Source organism: Ovis canadensis, chromosome 1 (genome assembly GCF_042477335.2).
Source record: "Ovis canadensis isolate MfBH-ARS-UI-01 breed Bighorn chromosome 1, ARS-UI_OviCan_v2, whole genome shotgun sequence".
NCBI classification, from domain to species: Eukaryota; Metazoa; Chordata; class Mammalia; order Artiodactyla; family Bovidae; genus Ovis; species Ovis canadensis.
The window spans coordinates 26,528,984-26,546,964 of record NC_091245.1 but is presented as its reverse complement, the minus strand read 5'-3'; the positions used below and the strand labels follow the sequence as shown (position 1 = coordinate 26,546,964).

The following is a 17,981-nucleotide window of genomic DNA, read 5'->3' as shown; positions in this document are numbered from 1 at the left end:
AAATATGTATTTTTATCTAGAATGACCTTTAATTAGTGTCTGCATATTTTCCAGAAGTGCTAGAGGCATTATATGTACACATTACAGAAGTATTATGAGGCCTGTATATTCTGTTGTTTACCATTGCATTAACCAGCACAAAGTCTACGCATTTTTTAGCATTTGTCGCTTCTTTCTAAGTCAGATTTTCTTGTAAGCTAACAACATTTCCTCAGTGGTTTCTTTCTTTTCTTCTCCTGCCCTCCCGTTCTTCTTTTCTTTTTTTTTCCTTTCTTTTTCGCTTCTCTTTTTCTTTCTTTTTCAGAAACCACCATATCTATTTTTTTTTCCACCTTTGTACTATTGCTCAATTTTATTTTATTTATTTATTTTTTTTAAATTTTAAAATCTTTAATTCTTACATGCATTCCCAAACATGAACCCCCCTCCCACCTCCCTCCCCAGAACATCTTTCTGGGTCATCCCCATGCACCAGCCCCAAGCATGCTGCATCCTGCGTCAGACATAGACTGGCGATTCAATTCACATGATAGTATACATGTTAGAATGTCATTCTCCCAAATCATCCCACCCTCTCCCTCTCCCTCTGAGTCCAAAAGTCCATTATACACATCTGTGTCTCTTTCCCTGTCTTGCATACAGGGTCATCATTGCCATCTTCCTAAATTCCATATATATGTGTTAGTATACTGTATTGGTGTTTTTCTTTCTGGCTTACTTCACTCTGTATAATCGGCTCCAGTTTCATCCATCTCATCTATTTTTAAACATTTCTAATTCCTAAAAAAACAACAAAAACAAAAAAAAATTGTTGAATGATCTGCCATTTTGCCCTAAAACGACTTGGCTCTCATAGCCTGTTTTTATCTGTACTGTATGATTTTATTTCATCAGAACTTCATGTATTTGGACAGTAATAACACAGAATCTAAACAAAACAAAACAAAACTGTCCTTCAAGGTAGTCAACAAATATTTAGGAATTCACCCTCATGTATACTTTCTTCAATTTTGCATAGAAGCTTATAGGAACAACTTGGTATCAGAGAACCTTGAATTCAGTTCCTAATTCTGGCTCTTCTGAAGATTGAGATCCTAAGGAAGAAATGTAACCACTCTGCACATTAGTTTTCACTTCTGTAACATGAGATAGCAGAGTTTGCTGTTATATTGTTGGTAAAGTGCCTCAGAGTAATAGGCACAGGGTTAGAGTTCAGTAGATGTTCTAATTGGTAATATTATTCTATATCTTACTGCCATCTCTTTGTTACTCTCCCTTCATCATCATGCCCTTCTCTGACTTTTATTTTCATATCAGACTGCATGTATGTGTGTGTGTTTGTGTGCATGTATGCACATGCACGAAGTTGCTTCAGTGTGTTCGACTCTTTGCGACCCTGTGAATTGTAGCCTGCAAGGCTCCTCTGTCCGTGGGATTCTAGGCAAGAGTACTGGATGTTTGCCATTCCCTCCTCCAGGGGCTCTTCCTGACCCAGGGGTCTAATTTATGTCTCTTGTGTCTCCTACATTGGCAGGTGTCTCCTACATTTATCATTAGCACCACCTGGGAAGCCCTATCTGCATATAGGACTAATCAATTTTTTTTTTCCCCCTGTTGCTGTCACTTTAACTGCCAGCCTATTTTTCTCTATTTTTGTTGCTTTATGTGACCCTTTCCCCCTTCCTAGCTTTTCAGTAATCTTGCTTAATTTCCTGTTCACCCATACCTTTGTGCTTAATTTATCTCCCCAGGACCAAGATCTTAAGGCCAAATCCATGGGTCCTTCCTGCATTGGTTACTGATTTCTTGGGTTGCATTCTCCTAAATATTCGTAGCCCTCCTTCTTTGACCTTTTGCTTCTGTTGCTTTGCCCAGGACTGATGGACACAATCTGATCCCCTCTTTCCTCCCTTTTCCCTACCCTTTGTCATCCACATACCATATACTGATGATTCCCAAATATCTGTCAAGCCCTCAACTCTCTAGAGTGGAAGTCTCACGTCTCCAATGAGGCATTTTGAGGTTTATCATTTCATATCCAGTATATCTAAAATGAGTCTCACCTTGCTGAAAAAAATTGACTTCAAGTTTTGAATTTTCCTGTCTGTTTTTCTTTCGAACTACTGCCGCCCCTGTTATCTAACATCTGAAATTTTTAAGTCAGGTCTAAGTGCTTATTCCATCCTCCTCCTTGCTTTCTACCCAAACCAGTTTTAGTAATTATGACTCTCATATGTGAAAATCTTTACTGCTGCCCACTGCCACTGTTAGTGGTGGGAGAATGTCATCCTCATGGGTATATTGGAAGTAGAAAAAAAATATTATAGGCCATCCTCTTGTACTACTTATTTTTTGATTGCTTGCTTCTGAACTGTGTGGCATACACTTGCTCTTTGTTATTCCCACTCTTATAACTTTTGTTACTGCAATCTAGAATGTTCCCTATCTTCCTATTTATGTGAATTCCACCCATGTCTTAAAATCCAACTGAGACTCATCACTTCTCTAAATTTTCCCTTCTCTGTCCCTTCAGTTTGCTTGTCTTTCTTGCATTGGAACTTCCAGAGGAATGTGTGTACACTTACATGGCATACCAGTATGTTATCTTATTATACTCATTTAATGTGTATGTATATAGATTTCAATATCTTACAGCCTATATTGTGAGCTCCCTAAGCTTAAAAATTGTACCTTGGATCATATCTTATAGTGTAGATGGTAATATATTCTTAGATGGAGGTAAATTTAAGGAAGCTATTGACAGTAGAAATGAATAAGCTTCCATTTTGTGCATGAAATTAAAAATGGGACAAGAGACACCCAAAAACCGCAGGCAGAAAGGATTGGGAGCACAGTTGGTATCGTGAAGAGTCAGACTTTTCCATATTGTTCATACTACCTTCATGAGAGAGAAGCTCACAGTTATTTAAACTTCATCAACAAAGATTTAGTAGCTTATAGTAATTGCCCATTTTTTCCCTCTAGATGAAGAAAGATGATTTATTTTGGGTGAAAATAAAATTAGATACATGAGCTCAACATTCTTTTCTTGGCGATAGTGCTCTTAGAACATGCTGAGAAGCATATGATTGAGAAATAAAAGCAGGCTATTAGTGAGGTTTTCTAACATCTACCCTAGTTTAATAGGTTCCCTTTCTGGTCTTTGGCTTAAAAAATATCTTGCTTTATAGTTGATACTTTTATATGTTAAGGATATTCCTGTAATTTCTATTTTGAGAATTAGGCCAACATAATGAATGTACCTGATTATTTTTAGTTCTGGATGAGTCTGTAGAGTTATTTAATCAATTAAATAGCATTTTCTGTAAGATTACCAAAATACTTCAAATTCCTTTATTCTCTATAGTAACTTTTCAAGTATAGATATACTGTATGTATGCTTTGGGTTTTTTTTTAAGTAAGTTTTATTTATACATTAGTATCCTTTTTGTGTATTTTTTACTCTGTATTTATACGAAATAGATCTAAATGTATTCATGTTTCATAGATTTACTTCTTTGGTTGCATAGCCGATTTGGGTTGCTAAAATGAATTATTCTTGAATATAGCTGAGAGCTTTTATATATTTGTTTAAATTTTATTTCCACTACCCTCCGTAGCACTTCAGAGGATATGGAGGGATGGGGACAAGTTTATCATTTTCTTTGTCTTGTGTGATTTCTAGAAAATAGGATATTTTCCTTGAAATTTAGTTTTAAATAAAGCCAAGATTGCAGATCAAGGATCCTTTCACTCCTGGATAAAGAACCTTGGATGTGGCTTGCTTTGGTATTTTTCTAAAGCAAACCGTGGCCGTGCATTACAGTAGTCTTGTTCACTTTATCCTTGCCATTTCCTAATTGCTGCTACCCTCTTTTCTTTTGCTGTTGATGGCACAGGTGAGCAAGTAGAGCACAATCATGGAAAATAGAGCATAACTAGGAAGACATCTACAAGCTTCTTTAGTCACTTCTTTGATGAGCTGGCATTTGATAGTAACTGATGTTGTACCTTAATTCAGGAGAGGATTTCTCCAAAGGGCTACCTTCAGATTAAGAGAAAATTATTCTGGTTTAGTGGAAGATGGTGTTTGCTGAGAGAACCTGCCACTGTCCTAGTCAAGGGTGGGCAGGGAGAGAGATGTACATCTGTTGACTTCACTTAGTCTCAGGATAAACCATTCTGTGCCAAAATAAAATAGCCAAGTAGATATGGATATTGAAATTGTTGTAAAAATTACATTACAGTGGTGGCAGCCTTACCAAGTAATTTTGTAGTGAAATTTAATTCTTTTTCTTCCTAGTGTTTATGTTTGCAATCTGTTCATTTTGCTTCTATGCAGTTTAATAATTTTAAGTTTGCTTACTGAAAAAGAAGACCTTTGTGTGTGTGGATTAGTGTTGGAATTTTTTTAGAGAAGATCTTTTTTCATATTTAAAATAGACATGGAGAGGCATTAATTTGAATATGGACCTCTATCCAGCTTAAAATGTCACCAATGTGAGGTATTTTTTCAATAACCTTTCCCTCAAGGCCCATACTTTTGTGTTACTATGTGGATTTTTACTGTAGCATAAAAGTGAGGTTGGGAAATTTGAGGGAATATGTTTGCTCTTCAAAAGAGAAAGGGCAAGAGTGAGGAAATGTTATATTGATTTGTTTATTCCCTTTCCTCTTACATAAACCTATCTTCTAGGGATGTGTTTAAAGTGTGACTCACTAAAAAATACAAGTTTTGAGATCTGGTTCATTTTATTAAAGGAAACCAGCATTGATCCTACTATTGGTAATTCTTACATTAAAAATTCACTTGCATCAGAATATTTTTATATTGGTATGAAACCATATGATATGTGATACTTAAAAACTGCAGACTTGACATTTTCTGATTATAAAAGTAATATGAGTCCATGTTAATCTTGTAAACTAAAGAAAGGTATAAAAAGAAACTCTACAATTACACATTTCAGGGAGAGTCATGGTTAACATTTTGCTATATTTTCTGAGTATATATGCATGGCTTTATATTTATTTGCAGTCATACTGTATATGCCTTTGTATTCAACTTTTAAAAATTAGCATTTTATCTTAGTCATTTTCTTATATTGCGTGACCCTTTTAAGGCAAATTTCATTTTTCTTAATTGGATTTAGAATGAAAGTAGAGACATCAAAATTACATATATTTATAAAGACTAGATATTATTATTAGAGATGCGAAGTCTAAGATTTTTTAGGGGGGGTTGGGGGGAGGGTAGGAAATTAGAATAGAATTTTTGAAAATGGGAATAATAACATATTTTTCCTTATTCCTGTTAAGCATTTCTTTAAAAATGCCTTTTGGGTCAGCATATTGTTATATATAAACCATATAATAATTTTATAACATAGTATTGACAATGGATTATATTCCCAAATATAAAAATCACTTCAGATCTGCAGATGGCGTGCTTTCAGAATATTTTGTAATTACAAGAATTTTTCAAGCCACTGTAGTTTTTCAAGGTGCTGGGTTAAAGTGAAGCTGTTATTATGTCTTCCTAAAGAGTATTAGTATATAATATACTGTTAAAAAAAAACAAAGGAAAGATATATGCCACAGTGACATGCTAAAGCAGTAAAGATTATTTCCATATAATGGAAATTTAAAATGTCAAATCATTCTTGGTCTACATTCTATACAAATGTTGAATCAGTATAGAAATTTAGATCCTGTTTTAATTTAACAAAATGCATTTGCTGCAGGTCAGTTAGAGGCTAGTTTTAATATTTTGCTATAGTTTAAATATAGAGTGAAGCTTTCTATAGTATGTTGAAAGAACATGAAGTTGTTTCTGTCAGCTTCAGGCTCATTCCCCAGTAGTTTCTCCCAGATAGTAGAATCCTTGTGATAGTTACAAATCATTGCCTGATTAATTGCCTGGAATGTGCAAGACATTGTATTAGATTGTGGAACTTCTAAGAAAGATGAAGCATTGGCTGTCTATCAGGAGTTTATTATTTAAAGGTAACTGTAGTACATTGTTTTTTACACTGTGTTTCTCTGGTGACTCAGATGGTCAATAATCTGCCTGCGATGCAGGAGATCAAGTTTGGTCCCTAGGTCAGGAAGATCCCCTGGAGAAGGGAATGGCTACCTATTCTAGTATTCTTGCCTGGAGAATTCTTTGGACAGAGGAGCTTCATGGGCTATAGTCCATGGGGTCACAGAGAGTCGGGCACAAATGAGCAACTAACACACACATATAATACACTGTAGTAAGTATGATAATAGAGGTTAGGTACTAACTGCCGTAAGAGTACAGGTAAAGGAAACTCAAGGTGGGTCATATTAAATTTGGCTGGGTCTTGAAGAATGAAAAGTGAGCTTCCAGATAGGAATGGTGTGGAAGGGCATTCAAGACAGAGCAGATGGTATGGGAAAAGCACAGGGCATTTGAAGTACATTGTCTATTGAAGAAAAAAGGTCTGTTGAGGATGGGGCACAGGTGAGTATGAGGACCAGAAATGAAGGTTCTAAGGTATCCTGTCACCTGTTTTACTTTATGTTATAGATAAGAGGGAACCATCATATTTTAAAAATTAATTTGTGTTGGAGTGTAGTTGCTTTACAATGTTGTGTTATTTTCTGCTGTACAACAGAGTGAATCAGCTAAATGTACACATACATTGGGCTTCCCTGGCGGCTCAGACGATAAAGAATCCACCTGCAATGTGGGAGACCTGGGTTTGATTCCTGGGTTGGGAAGATCCCCTGGAGGAGGGCATGGCAACCCCCCACAGTATTCTTGCTTCGAGAATCCCCGTGGACAGAGGAGCCTGGCAGGCTACTGTCCGTAGTGTAAGAGTCGGACACGACTGAGTGACTAAGCACACAGCCCCCATACATACATCTCTTTTTTGGACTTTCTTCCCATTTAGGTCACCACAGAGCATTGAGTAGAGTTTCCTGTACTATACAGTAGGAAACTAACATAAATTTTTGAAATCTTCCTTGCAGTGAATTGTTGTTTTGTTCTTGTTTTAAAGACAGTTGGACATTTGAAATAGGAAAAAGCAAAGGCAAATAAAAATTATGAATCAGGGGAGGGACAGTTAAACTACCATGTGTTTGTTAAGAGCCAATGTATGTCCATTTTGAGTATGGATCTGTTAACAGTGTAAGCACGGTTAAAAATTTAGGCATGAGGAAAATTTAGACATGCTGGTAAATTTATGATAAATACTAGTGGAGCTTACCATTGTGAATCTGCAATCACCTAGACTCATGTAATGTTAGCCCAAGAAGAGTCTTTCATGATTGTCCATTGTCTTGGCTATTTTAAGGGGATTTTTTTTAAAGGAAAGCAGCATGATAGTAGTTGCACTTTTAAATTAATTGGTTGATTGAGAAAATATAGGATAAAAAGCATTGTTAAAAGCATTGTTCAGCGACTTATTTAACCATAATTCAGAGACCTTTTTTTGATAAGTGTTTCCTCTGTTGTTCTTAGATTCTTATTCTGATGAATGATCATTGTGTTCTTTGGATAGTATGTTATTTAAAATTACTGTTACTTTTAGAAATTTGCGTTCACAGTTTTACTTCACCCTGTTCAAGATCTCTGCCCAGCTCCCACAGACACATGCCTTAGAGTTATCAGTCCATTCTTCATTCTCACCTGTGGTTCCTGGAGAGCATCAAGTCCTAATTCCTTGTGGAATTCTTTATATATAATGAATTAACCTCTCTCCTGTGCATCTGCAGTGGAAGTATTAATTTACCATTCTTCTGAGAATTAGGAAAATGGTCACTCAAATGATTTTCTCTGGTTCAGATGAGGAACCCCAGTTGCCAGAGGATTTGTAAATTAGGCCCTCCTGGGTGCCGTGTTTCCTGATAAGTAATGAGAATGGCAAGGTTGCTTTCATTTGTCTCCCAAATCTCCCTTGTATTTTTTTTTTAATAGACTATTTTTTACTGAGCTTTAGGTCCACAGAAGAGCAGAAGGTACAAAGATTTCCCATTGTATTTTTAAAAATCTCTGTATCCTTTATCATTAAACATAAAGTCTGGCACATTGATGAAAAAATAAATATGTCATTTTAAAATGGTTTATCTTTTTTTAAGAAATTGTTTCCTACACTGAGATCTTTATTTTTCTTCTGCATATTTTAAAGTTTTGTTTTTCATCTTAGGTTTGCAATATACTTGAAATTTATTTTTCTGTTTGGTATGTTTAGAGATGTTATAATTTTTTTCTTTTTGCCATATGGGTATATCCAGCATCATTTACTAATCAGTTCTCTTTTCCTCCATTTTGCTTTAATGTCATGTCTTCTCATCATTTTTTCTGTGTATGTCTAAATTCTAATTTAAATCTGTGTCTGAATTCTGCTTTTTTCTTCCTTTATCCTTGCATCAGACAAAACTGTTTTAACTATTTTAGCTTTCCAGTAATTCATAATATTGTATACGATAAGTCCTTTTACATTTTATAATGCTGTTTTAGCTATTTTTCCTTTGTTCTTCCAAATATGTTTCAGAATCAGCTTGTCAGGCTCCTTGGAAAATCTTGTTAGGATTTTCTTCGCAGTATATAGATTAATTAGGTGAGAATTGACATCTTTATGATGATATCATCATTCAATACATAGTTATGGAGTACTTCTTTTATACTAGGAACTAGGAATATAGTAGTGAATGAAATTTGCAAATATCCCTGGACTCATGGCATTTATGTTCTAATAGAAGGAAATATATTCTATTACTCATAATAGCCAAAAACTGGGATCAGGCTAGATGTACATCAGGTATATCCATACAGTGGAATACTACTCAGCAATAAAAAGGAACAGACTACTTACACATTCACAACATGGATGAATCTCAAAATATTATACTAGGTAGAAGAATATGGTAGACTACATATTTGAGTAGACTACATATTATATTATTCTATTCATGTAGAATGTCTAAGGTAAAAATATAGTAACACAAAGCAGATCATTGGTTGCCTGGTGCTTGAAAGGGGAATGAGAATTGATTCCAGAATGGCTTGAAGAAACTTTTTAGGTGATGAAGTGTTATAAAACTGGATTGTGGCGGTTTTTGCACAACTGTATATATTTACCAAACCTTACTGAATTGTAAACTTACAGTGGGCAATTTTTATGATATGAAATTATATGAATTATATAATTTAAATTATATCTTCTAAAGCTATTTAATTAGATTATTTTGTGTCAACTCAGATGTAACTCAAAAACATTCTAAGTCACAAAAGAAGCCAGTCACAAGAAACCAGATTTGATTCCATTCATGTAAAAATATCTAGACTTGACAAAGCTATAGAAAGAAAAAGTAGATTGATAGTTACCTTGGGTCAGGGTGATTGGGAGGGAAATAGAGAGTAACTCACTAATGGGTGTGGGGTTTCTTTTTATAGTGACAAAACTGTTCTAAAACTGTTTTCGTCATGGTTGCACAACTCTAAATATACTGGAAACCATTGACTTGTACACTTTAAATGGGTGAATTGTGTAGTGTGCTCTCTCTCTCTTTAGTTGCTAAGTTGTGTCCGACTCTTGCAACCTCATGGACTGTAGCCTACCAGGCTCGTCTGTCCATGGGATTCTCTGGCAAGAATCCTGGAGGGGGTTGCCATTTCCTTCTCCAGGGGATCTTCCCAACCCAGGGATCAAACCCCGGTCTCCTGCACTGCAGGCAGATTCTTTACCGACTGAGCTACAAGGGAAGCCCGTATAGTGTGCAAATTATCCCAATAAAGCTGTTAGAGAAAATAAATAAAATTATATGCTATATATGAAGGAGAATCGATGGAGGGAGATGGTGGTGGGTAATGGTGAGGGAGGCCTCACTGAGGAGTTAACTTCTCACTGAGGAGCAGAGACTTCAAGGAGATGAGGGATTAAGGCATGTGGATAATTTGGGGAAGAGCTTTCTAGGAAGAGGAGATAATCAGTGAAAGATCTGAGAAGGAAGCGTATCTGACATGTTTGAGAAGCATCAGAAAGGCCACTGTGGCTGAAATTAAGAGTGAGCAAAGGAGAGAGCAGTGGAAATGAAGCTGGGAGATGGGACCACCTGGGGCCATTGTAAAGATGGATTTTTATGGTAAGGGAGATGGGGAGTCAGTGCAGAGTTTTGAGTAGAGGAGTGCCATCATCTAATGTAGCTTTTTAACAGTGACTGCTATGCTGTAAATAAACTGAAAGGTAGCATGGGTGAATAAAGGGAAACCAGTTAGAAGGCAGCAATCCAGGAGAGAGGGAAAAATGACTTGGACTGAGGTTGAAGAAAAACATGGCTGGTTTTTAAAATACATTTTGAGGGAAGGAATAGCAAGATTTGCTGACAGATTGGAGATGAGATGTGAGAGAAAGAGAAGAGTCGGAGGAGATGGTGTATTTTTTGGCCAGAGAAACTGAGAGGGGGCAGATGGAGGATAAAGCAGATGTTGTGGAGTGGCGGGGGGAGGAAATGCCAGGAGTTCTGTTCTTGTTATGTTAGGGAAGTCCATCTGACATCCAAGGATGGATCTGAGTAAGCAAATTGAATGTCTAAATCTGGAATCTAGGGAAGATGTCCTCAAGTAAAGATTGTATTTAAAGCTATGAGTCCTCCAATCCACCAACACAGTATACGTAATAAGATGAGACTTTACCTTCCCTTATGATAGACTTTTAAAAATTATTAACCTTCTCCTGCCTCCACTAAATAATGTTAATATTCCTGTATTTCAGGATCTTCAAGATGAAGTGCAAAGGGAGAATACTAATCTGCAAAAACTACAGGCCCAGAAACAGCAAGTACAGGAACTCCTTGATGGGCTGGATGAGCAGAAAGCCCAGCTGGAGGAGCAACTGCAGGAAGTCAGAAAGAAGTGTGCTGAGGAGGCCCAGCTGGTAAGGCCTGATGGCTTACTGCTGCCTGTGGCTTTACCTTAGTTTCTTTTGCTGGCTTAAGATAGAAACCCTCTCTGCTCGTTGTTGTTTGTTGCTATTGCTAGGTGGCAATCTAGTCACCATGAAGTTTGGGAACATGAAGTAGATGGGGCATGTTTCATCTAGAAATTACAGGGGAAGTAGGACACTGCTTTTTTTTTTTCTAAAATTTAGTTGAAAGTATGGTACCTATGTCTTCCACTCTCCTCTGTCAGTCCCTGATTGCCCTTTTCTATAGAAAGTATACATCAAAAATACCAAAATAGTAAACTAAAATAAATATTGCATTATGGAATGTTTTAATAACATCTCTTTTTTTAATCCCTTTTTTGTCTCATTCACCTCACGTTGTAGATTTCATCCCTGAAAGCTGAACTAACTAGTCAAGAATCACAGATCTCCACTTATGAAGAAGAGCTGGCCAAAGCTAGAGAAGAGCTGAGTCGCCTACAACAAGAAACAGCAGAGTTGGAAGAGAGTGTGGAGTCAGGGAAGGCTCAGCTGGGACCTCTTCAGCAGCACCTGCAAGATTCACAGCAGGAAATCAGTTCAGTAAGTCTTTGTGGGAGTGAAAAATACACTCAAGTGGGCACTCACGTATCCTTTTCGTGCATAGTATTTTCTCCATTTCTACTGCTGCTTCTGCCCAGTTTATTATTCATTTTTTGTCAGTTTATATGAATAGGCTTCTTGTTACCTGACAGAAGTTAAAACTTTTGTGAGGCTAGTACATCTGATGATTATCACTGGAATCTTGTTGAGTGTGCAGGCTTTGTAATTAGATGGTTTGGGTTTAAACGCTTGCTTTGCTGCTTACTGCCTGAATCATCTCAGTGTTAGATTCTTCATCTTGGAGAACTGGGAATTCCCTGGTGGCTCAGCGGTAAAGAATCCACCTGCCAGTACAGGAGATATGAGTTCAGTCCCTGAATCAGGGAGATCCCCTAGAGAAGGAAACGGCAACCCACTCCAGTATTCTTTCCTGGAAAATCCTATGGGCAGAGGAGACTGGCAAGCTACGGTCTATGGGGTCGCAAAAGAGTTGGGCGTGACTTAGTGACTAAACAACAATAACCACCAGAGGTTAGGATTTTGCCCTTTTCACTGCTGAGGACACAGATTCTATTCCTGATTGGGGAACTGACATTTAAGATCCTGCAAGCTGCGCAGCATGGCCAAATTTAAAAAAATAAAATTGAAGAATTAACAATACGCCTGCCTCTTTCAGCTGCTTTTAAAGTTTAAATGGGGCAAAACCAGTGAGACATTTGAGCATAGGGTTTGCTAAATAAGTGCTCAGTAAGTGTTGCTTATTTTTATAAATAATAACCTGGTGTCTTACCTTTTGGGGATTCTAACCTTAAAATCAGTTTTGCTCATTTAGAAACCTTTATTTTTTTGAGATTAGGAAATTATTCTTTATATAGATAAATATGACTGTTGTGGTAGATCAAGAATATAGATCCTTTGCTTTGCTGTTTCTTGACTTCCCTAAATGGGGAATGATATTTTATAGAATGATGGTAGGATGATTGGATGTGTGTAGAGACTGCATAGCCCGTTCCTTTCCATTTGAATTTGAACAAACTGAAGCCAGAGAAGGTGTAGGAGCTTGCTTATGGTTATGTAGCCTTCAGTGGAGAAGGCAATGGCACCCCACTCCAGTACTCTTGCCTGGAAAATCCTATGGACGGAGGAGCTGCAGGTAGGCTGCAGTCCATGGGGTCGCTAAGAGTTGGACATGACTGAGCGACTTCACTTTCACCTTTCCCTTTCATGCACTGCAGAAGGAAATGGCAACCCACTCCAGTGTTCTTGCCTGGAGAATCCCAGGGATGGGGGAGCCTGGTGGGCTGCCGTCTCTGGGGTCACACAGAGTTGGACACGACTGAAGTGACTTAGCAGTAGCAGTAGCATGTACCCTGCCGAAGAGCCATAGCCTAGAATTCAGATCTTCTGAAACTTGGTCAGTTAATTATTATATATAAGGAAGTCCTTCCCCTTGATATGCTTCCTTCCCCTCTCTTGTCTGGTAGATGAATACCTGCTCACCCATCTTGCAAGCCATAGCTTAACCTCTTCTTTCTTTGTGTCATCTTCTGAATCCTGCCTTTATTGGACATTGTACTTCCGTTACAGTAATTGTAACATTTTCCTCTGCACATCTGTTTATGTGTCTACCTCTCTCAGTAGATGGAGCTTTTTGGTCTAGAAACATACATGTTTATCCAAGCATTTAGCACAGTTCTTGTCTCAGCGTAGGTACTCAGTTAACGTGTAGTAAACCCAAAAGAATTTTATACTAGTGGGAATGATACCAGATAAATGGACAGTCTTTAAAATAGTTTAAGTTTTTAAAATATTTTTACTGTTATTTATAGACTGTGAAATTAACCCATTTTAAGGGTACAATCCATGATTTTCAGTAAATTTAGAGTTGCTCAAACATCACAATCCAGTTTTAGAATATTTCCTTTACTCCCAAAAGACCCTTGTGCCCATTTATTATCAATCCCCACCCTTACCCCTGGGTAACTACTAATCTACTTTCTGTGTCTATAGGTTTGCCTTTTCTGAGCATCTCATATAGAGGAAATAAGTGGTCTTTCTCATGTGGTTTCTTTCACTTAGTGTAATGTTTTGAAGCCCATCCATGTTGTAGCATGTAACAAAATTATAGTCCATTTTATAAGGTATGTTGTTTATCTGTGCACCAGTTAATGAGCATTTGGATTCTTTCTTCCTGTTGACTATTATGAATAATGATGTTATGAATTTTCTGTTTGCCTGCAGTTCTTTGTGTAGACATATGTTTTCATTTCTCTTGGATATAAAATAGTTGGTTATATTGTAAAGTTACTTAAAATTTTTTTTAACTTTAAATTGCCAAACTTTTCCAAAATGGCTGTACCATTTTAATACTTGCCCTAGCAATATATGAGTTCCAGTTCTCCACATTTTTACCAACACTTTGTTTTTAATTTTTTTATCAACACTTTTATTGTCTTTTTGATTATAGACATTCTCGTAGATGTAAAATGGTACTTCATAGTTTTTAATTTGCAGTTCTCTCATGACTAGAGATGTTGATCATCTTTTCGTATGCTTATGAGCCATTTGTATATCCTCTTGGATGAAATGTATGTTTAAAGTCTTTTGCCTGTTTTGGATTGTCTTATTAAATTACACAAGTTTTAAAAATGTATATATATGTATATTCTGGAGATAAGTCCCTTTATCAGATATTTGATTTACAAATAATTTTTCCCAGTCTCTGGCTTGTCTTTTAATTTTCTTTTCTTTGACTTTTTTGAAAAAGGATTTCTTTCAAAGGAAAGAGCATAAATTGGAAAAATAGAAATGACTCCAGATACTATAAATTATCAGAGAGAAAATAAAGCCATGTTTTTGAGCATGGAAGATAGTGTCAGCAAGCTGTACTACCAAGTGTGCCAGATATCTGTGGAAGGAATTAGATCTTTGTGTCTGATCTCCAAATCTTAAGAATAAACATACCAAATTCTTACGCTTGACTCAGGTACCGTGTGTCTTTCCCACAGAGGGCAGCATATTCCCATGGGCCTATAAAAAAGAAATTTGGCTGTTAATTAGCCTGGTGCTTTTATTGCTCTGTAAAGCTTAGCTATAGCTTTTTTTGAAAAAGGAATAACTAAAGAGAAGTTTTGTGACTTGCTGAATTTTTATTTTTATTACTCATCTTGTATTTTCTAGAAAACAACCTTTGACCTTTACTCTATGTAACTTACTTGCACAATATATACTATTTATCCAAGTATTTCTGGCAGTTGAAATGTTTGTTGTACTTTCCTTGCACAGTTTGCAAAGAGCTTGTGTTAGTTGTGTGGTTATTTTTTTCTATATCCTCTAAGTTTACCTAGAGAGTAAGGAAAAACACAGGCTTAAGTGGCAGGTGCATGGGAGAATCAGACACAGGAAAGCCAGGTTGTGTTCATGGTTCTGTTGATTGTCTCAGGAATAACTATAAGGAACAAACTGTTCTAAATAGAACTCTTTGATAGGCAAGTATTTCACCTGACTGCTTCATCTGTGTGGTGAGTAATGTTTTAAATTTTAGACTGCAAGGTAGTAGCATTAAAATTGATTTAATGGTCATGATAAATTTTTTAATGAAATAAAAGAGAATAGAAATAACAGCATACATTGCACATAAGGATGAGTATTACTTCATGAAACTTGTTTCACCCCTGTGTATGTGGGTAAATGTATAGTTATATGTATGATATATGCATCTATATGTATGTTTTATGTATATATACACACGCACAGAGAGACATATGTACATATATATTTACTGGGTCAAAGTGTAAACTCTATTTCTTTCTGTAGATTAAAGTAAAAGTAAGTTTATAAACCACTGCTCTATAGCACTAGGAATATACAAGGCGTATGCTTTGTGTTATAAATGTGTGGTATTTTTGATTGTTAGTTTAAATCTTGTGTGTATATATACACAATATATATATATATACACACAAAATGAAATGTGTATACACACACACACACTGATGCCCACTGTTTAAATAAGCATAATACTTGTGTTTTTCGGTGAACATTTATTAAGCACTTACAGTATGCATCATTGTGCTAGATGTTAGAGATACAAAGTTAATAACAAAAATTTGGTCTCTATCCTCAAAAGGCTTCAAGTCTTTAACTTTTTAAAAATAAAGTAAATTAGTAGAAAAGGAATAGGAAATTTTAATTGTTATAGTAGTGAGAAACGTAGTGTGCTAAGTACTTTCACACACATTGTCCTTTGTTTACACAGGCCTTTACATTTTACAGAGTTCTTTTAAATATATCTTTTACTTCACATAACGGTCTTCTATGAAGATAGTTCTTACTACCTCTATGGATTAAAAAATGGAAGCTTGGAGAGGGTACTTTGACTAAGATAACCTGATAATTAGAAGGTGATGGAGCTAGATGTACATCTGTCTCCTTATCCAATATAGTGTTCTTTTTCCAGGTTATGATCCTGACTTTTCCTTTGATAAATTACAGATTCCAAATTGAGCAACTTAAAAACTTTATGGGAAATATTAGGGGAATAAGATTAGGGAACAGAGCCTTGATTTACAGAATATCAATAGGTAATTTTTATATTTGCTAGAAAAAAAATATATAACATGCTAATAAATAGAGGACACCAATGTAATTAAAATATATACATATATTTTATGAAAATGGTACTTTTCAGTAAAGTTCCGTTTATTGTTTTTTTCACTAGAAACAATTTTTGATTCTGTTGTCTCAATTTCTTTGAAATATATATAAATGTGTTTTTATTGTAGATATTGGTATAAATAAGCATTTTTTCCTTCTAGTTCCCCACATTTTTCTTTTTGTATATATTACAATTTATTATGTTGTCCCAGGTATAGAAAGTCAGTGGATATTGAAATTAAAAAAAGCTTTGTCCTTCATTTAACCGGTTTGGTATATTTTAGATTTAGAGACTACTCCTTAAGGTTCTAGCCCATTAATAAATAATGCCAGGGGATAGGACACTAGCTCATTGCACCTTTGTTTTCACTTCTCTTCTTCCCAATAGGAATATGAATGGCTCCAAAGTCTTATGAACTCTTCCTCTCTTTCCACTCCCTCTCCTAAAGCATCATCACAAAATCTTGTCTTGCACTACCGCTTTGCCATCTTTTTCCCAATACTCTGACACTTTTTCTAGTTATATTCTAAAGGACTGCTGACTAGCAGATATTAAAAATTCTTGGATCTTTCAAAAGATGTACAAAAGCAAATCCATATATACTGTGATTTCAGGAGGAGAACTTATTGGGATGGATTACTGAAATCCTTTTCTCTAAGTCTTGCTGCATTCTTTAATGGAAGCAAACTTATCCTTGATCAAGTCTAAGCATATAGTTATTTTATCACATATCTTTCTAGTAATTTTGTCTAGTTTTTGTCTAAAAATGTCTTTCTGCTAAATTCTGTTTTGTATTTCTGCTTTGTGTTGACAGATGCAAATGAAACTTGTGGAAATGAAAGAGTTGGAAAACCATAGTAATCAATTAAATTGGTGCAGTAGTCCACACAGCATTCTTGTAAATGGTGCTACAGATTATTGCAGCCTCAGTACCAGCAGCAGTGAAACAGCCAATCTTAATGAGCACACTGAAGTCCAGAGCAACCTAGAGTCTGAGCCCATACACCAGGAGTCTCCAGTGAGTCTAATAGTTCCTTTAATTCCATAACCAACTTCAGAAGGAAAAAAAATGATTCAGATGAAAGTTTTGTTGATATCATACCTAATATAAATATGGGGCCTTGCCTCATCTGAGACAATTGAGAAAGCAAGAGTGGATTCTAACAGTTTAAACTAGTACAAAATGTGATTTTAACTGATCTATTTGTTATAGATCTATTTGTTATGTTTTCAAAGTTGTGGTTCTGTAGATAGTAACTTCTGAAGGTAATATTTATTTTTAAGTAATCTCATCCAAAGCTGAAAGTAATTATTTCATAATGTTGAAGACATTTATTTACTGTTTTTTTTTTTTGAGAATATCGGCTAATGCAAGAGTGCTGCTCTTCCGAATGAGAGCTACAGAGACAAAAGACCTTTAACCCTGTCTTCCAGCTGCATGCAGTCTAGTTGTGTAACACTGTGTTAAAAGGCTGTGATAAAGTAAATAGGCTATTCAGGTAGGGCAACTTGGAGGAGGCTCAAAGAGGATGTCATAGGGAAGTTTTACAAGTGACCACTGAAGTGAGAAGAGGTTAAGCAAAGGAGAAGGTGGTACATTTCTGGCAGAGGAAACAGCATTAGCATAAGTATGTAATGGGAGAAAACATGTTACACGGGATCATGAGAAGTTTTCCGAGGATGTTTTGTAATGGTGAGGGTTGAATTGGTAGGAGATGAGGCTGTCTCCTGTAGGTTACCTGCATTACCTCTGGTACTTTTTATCAAGATAGAGATATCTGTGTCCCATTCCAAACTTGTTGAACTAGAGTTTCTGGGTTGGGCCC

The 17,981-nt window shown here is 36.1% G+C and overlaps 1 protein-coding gene across 8 annotated transcripts in view; it reads left to right on the top strand.

The window, feature by feature from the left end:
• Nucleotides 1-17,981, top strand: part of EPS15 (epidermal growth factor receptor pathway substrate 15) — a 147,715-nt gene that overhangs the window by 90,330 nt on the left and 39,404 nt on the right. For all 8 annotated transcript variants that reach the window (XM_069591188.1, XM_069591177.1, XM_069591145.1 and 5 more), the window contains exons 14-16: nucleotides 10,746-10,907; nucleotides 11,301-11,498; nucleotides 16,970-17,173. In XM_069591188.1, the coding sequence (XP_069447289.1) occupies nucleotides 10,746-10,907; nucleotides 11,301-11,498; nucleotides 16,970-17,173 (564 nt within the window). The remainder of the gene's footprint in view (nucleotides 1-10,745; nucleotides 10,908-11,300; nucleotides 11,499-16,969; nucleotides 17,174-17,981) is intronic.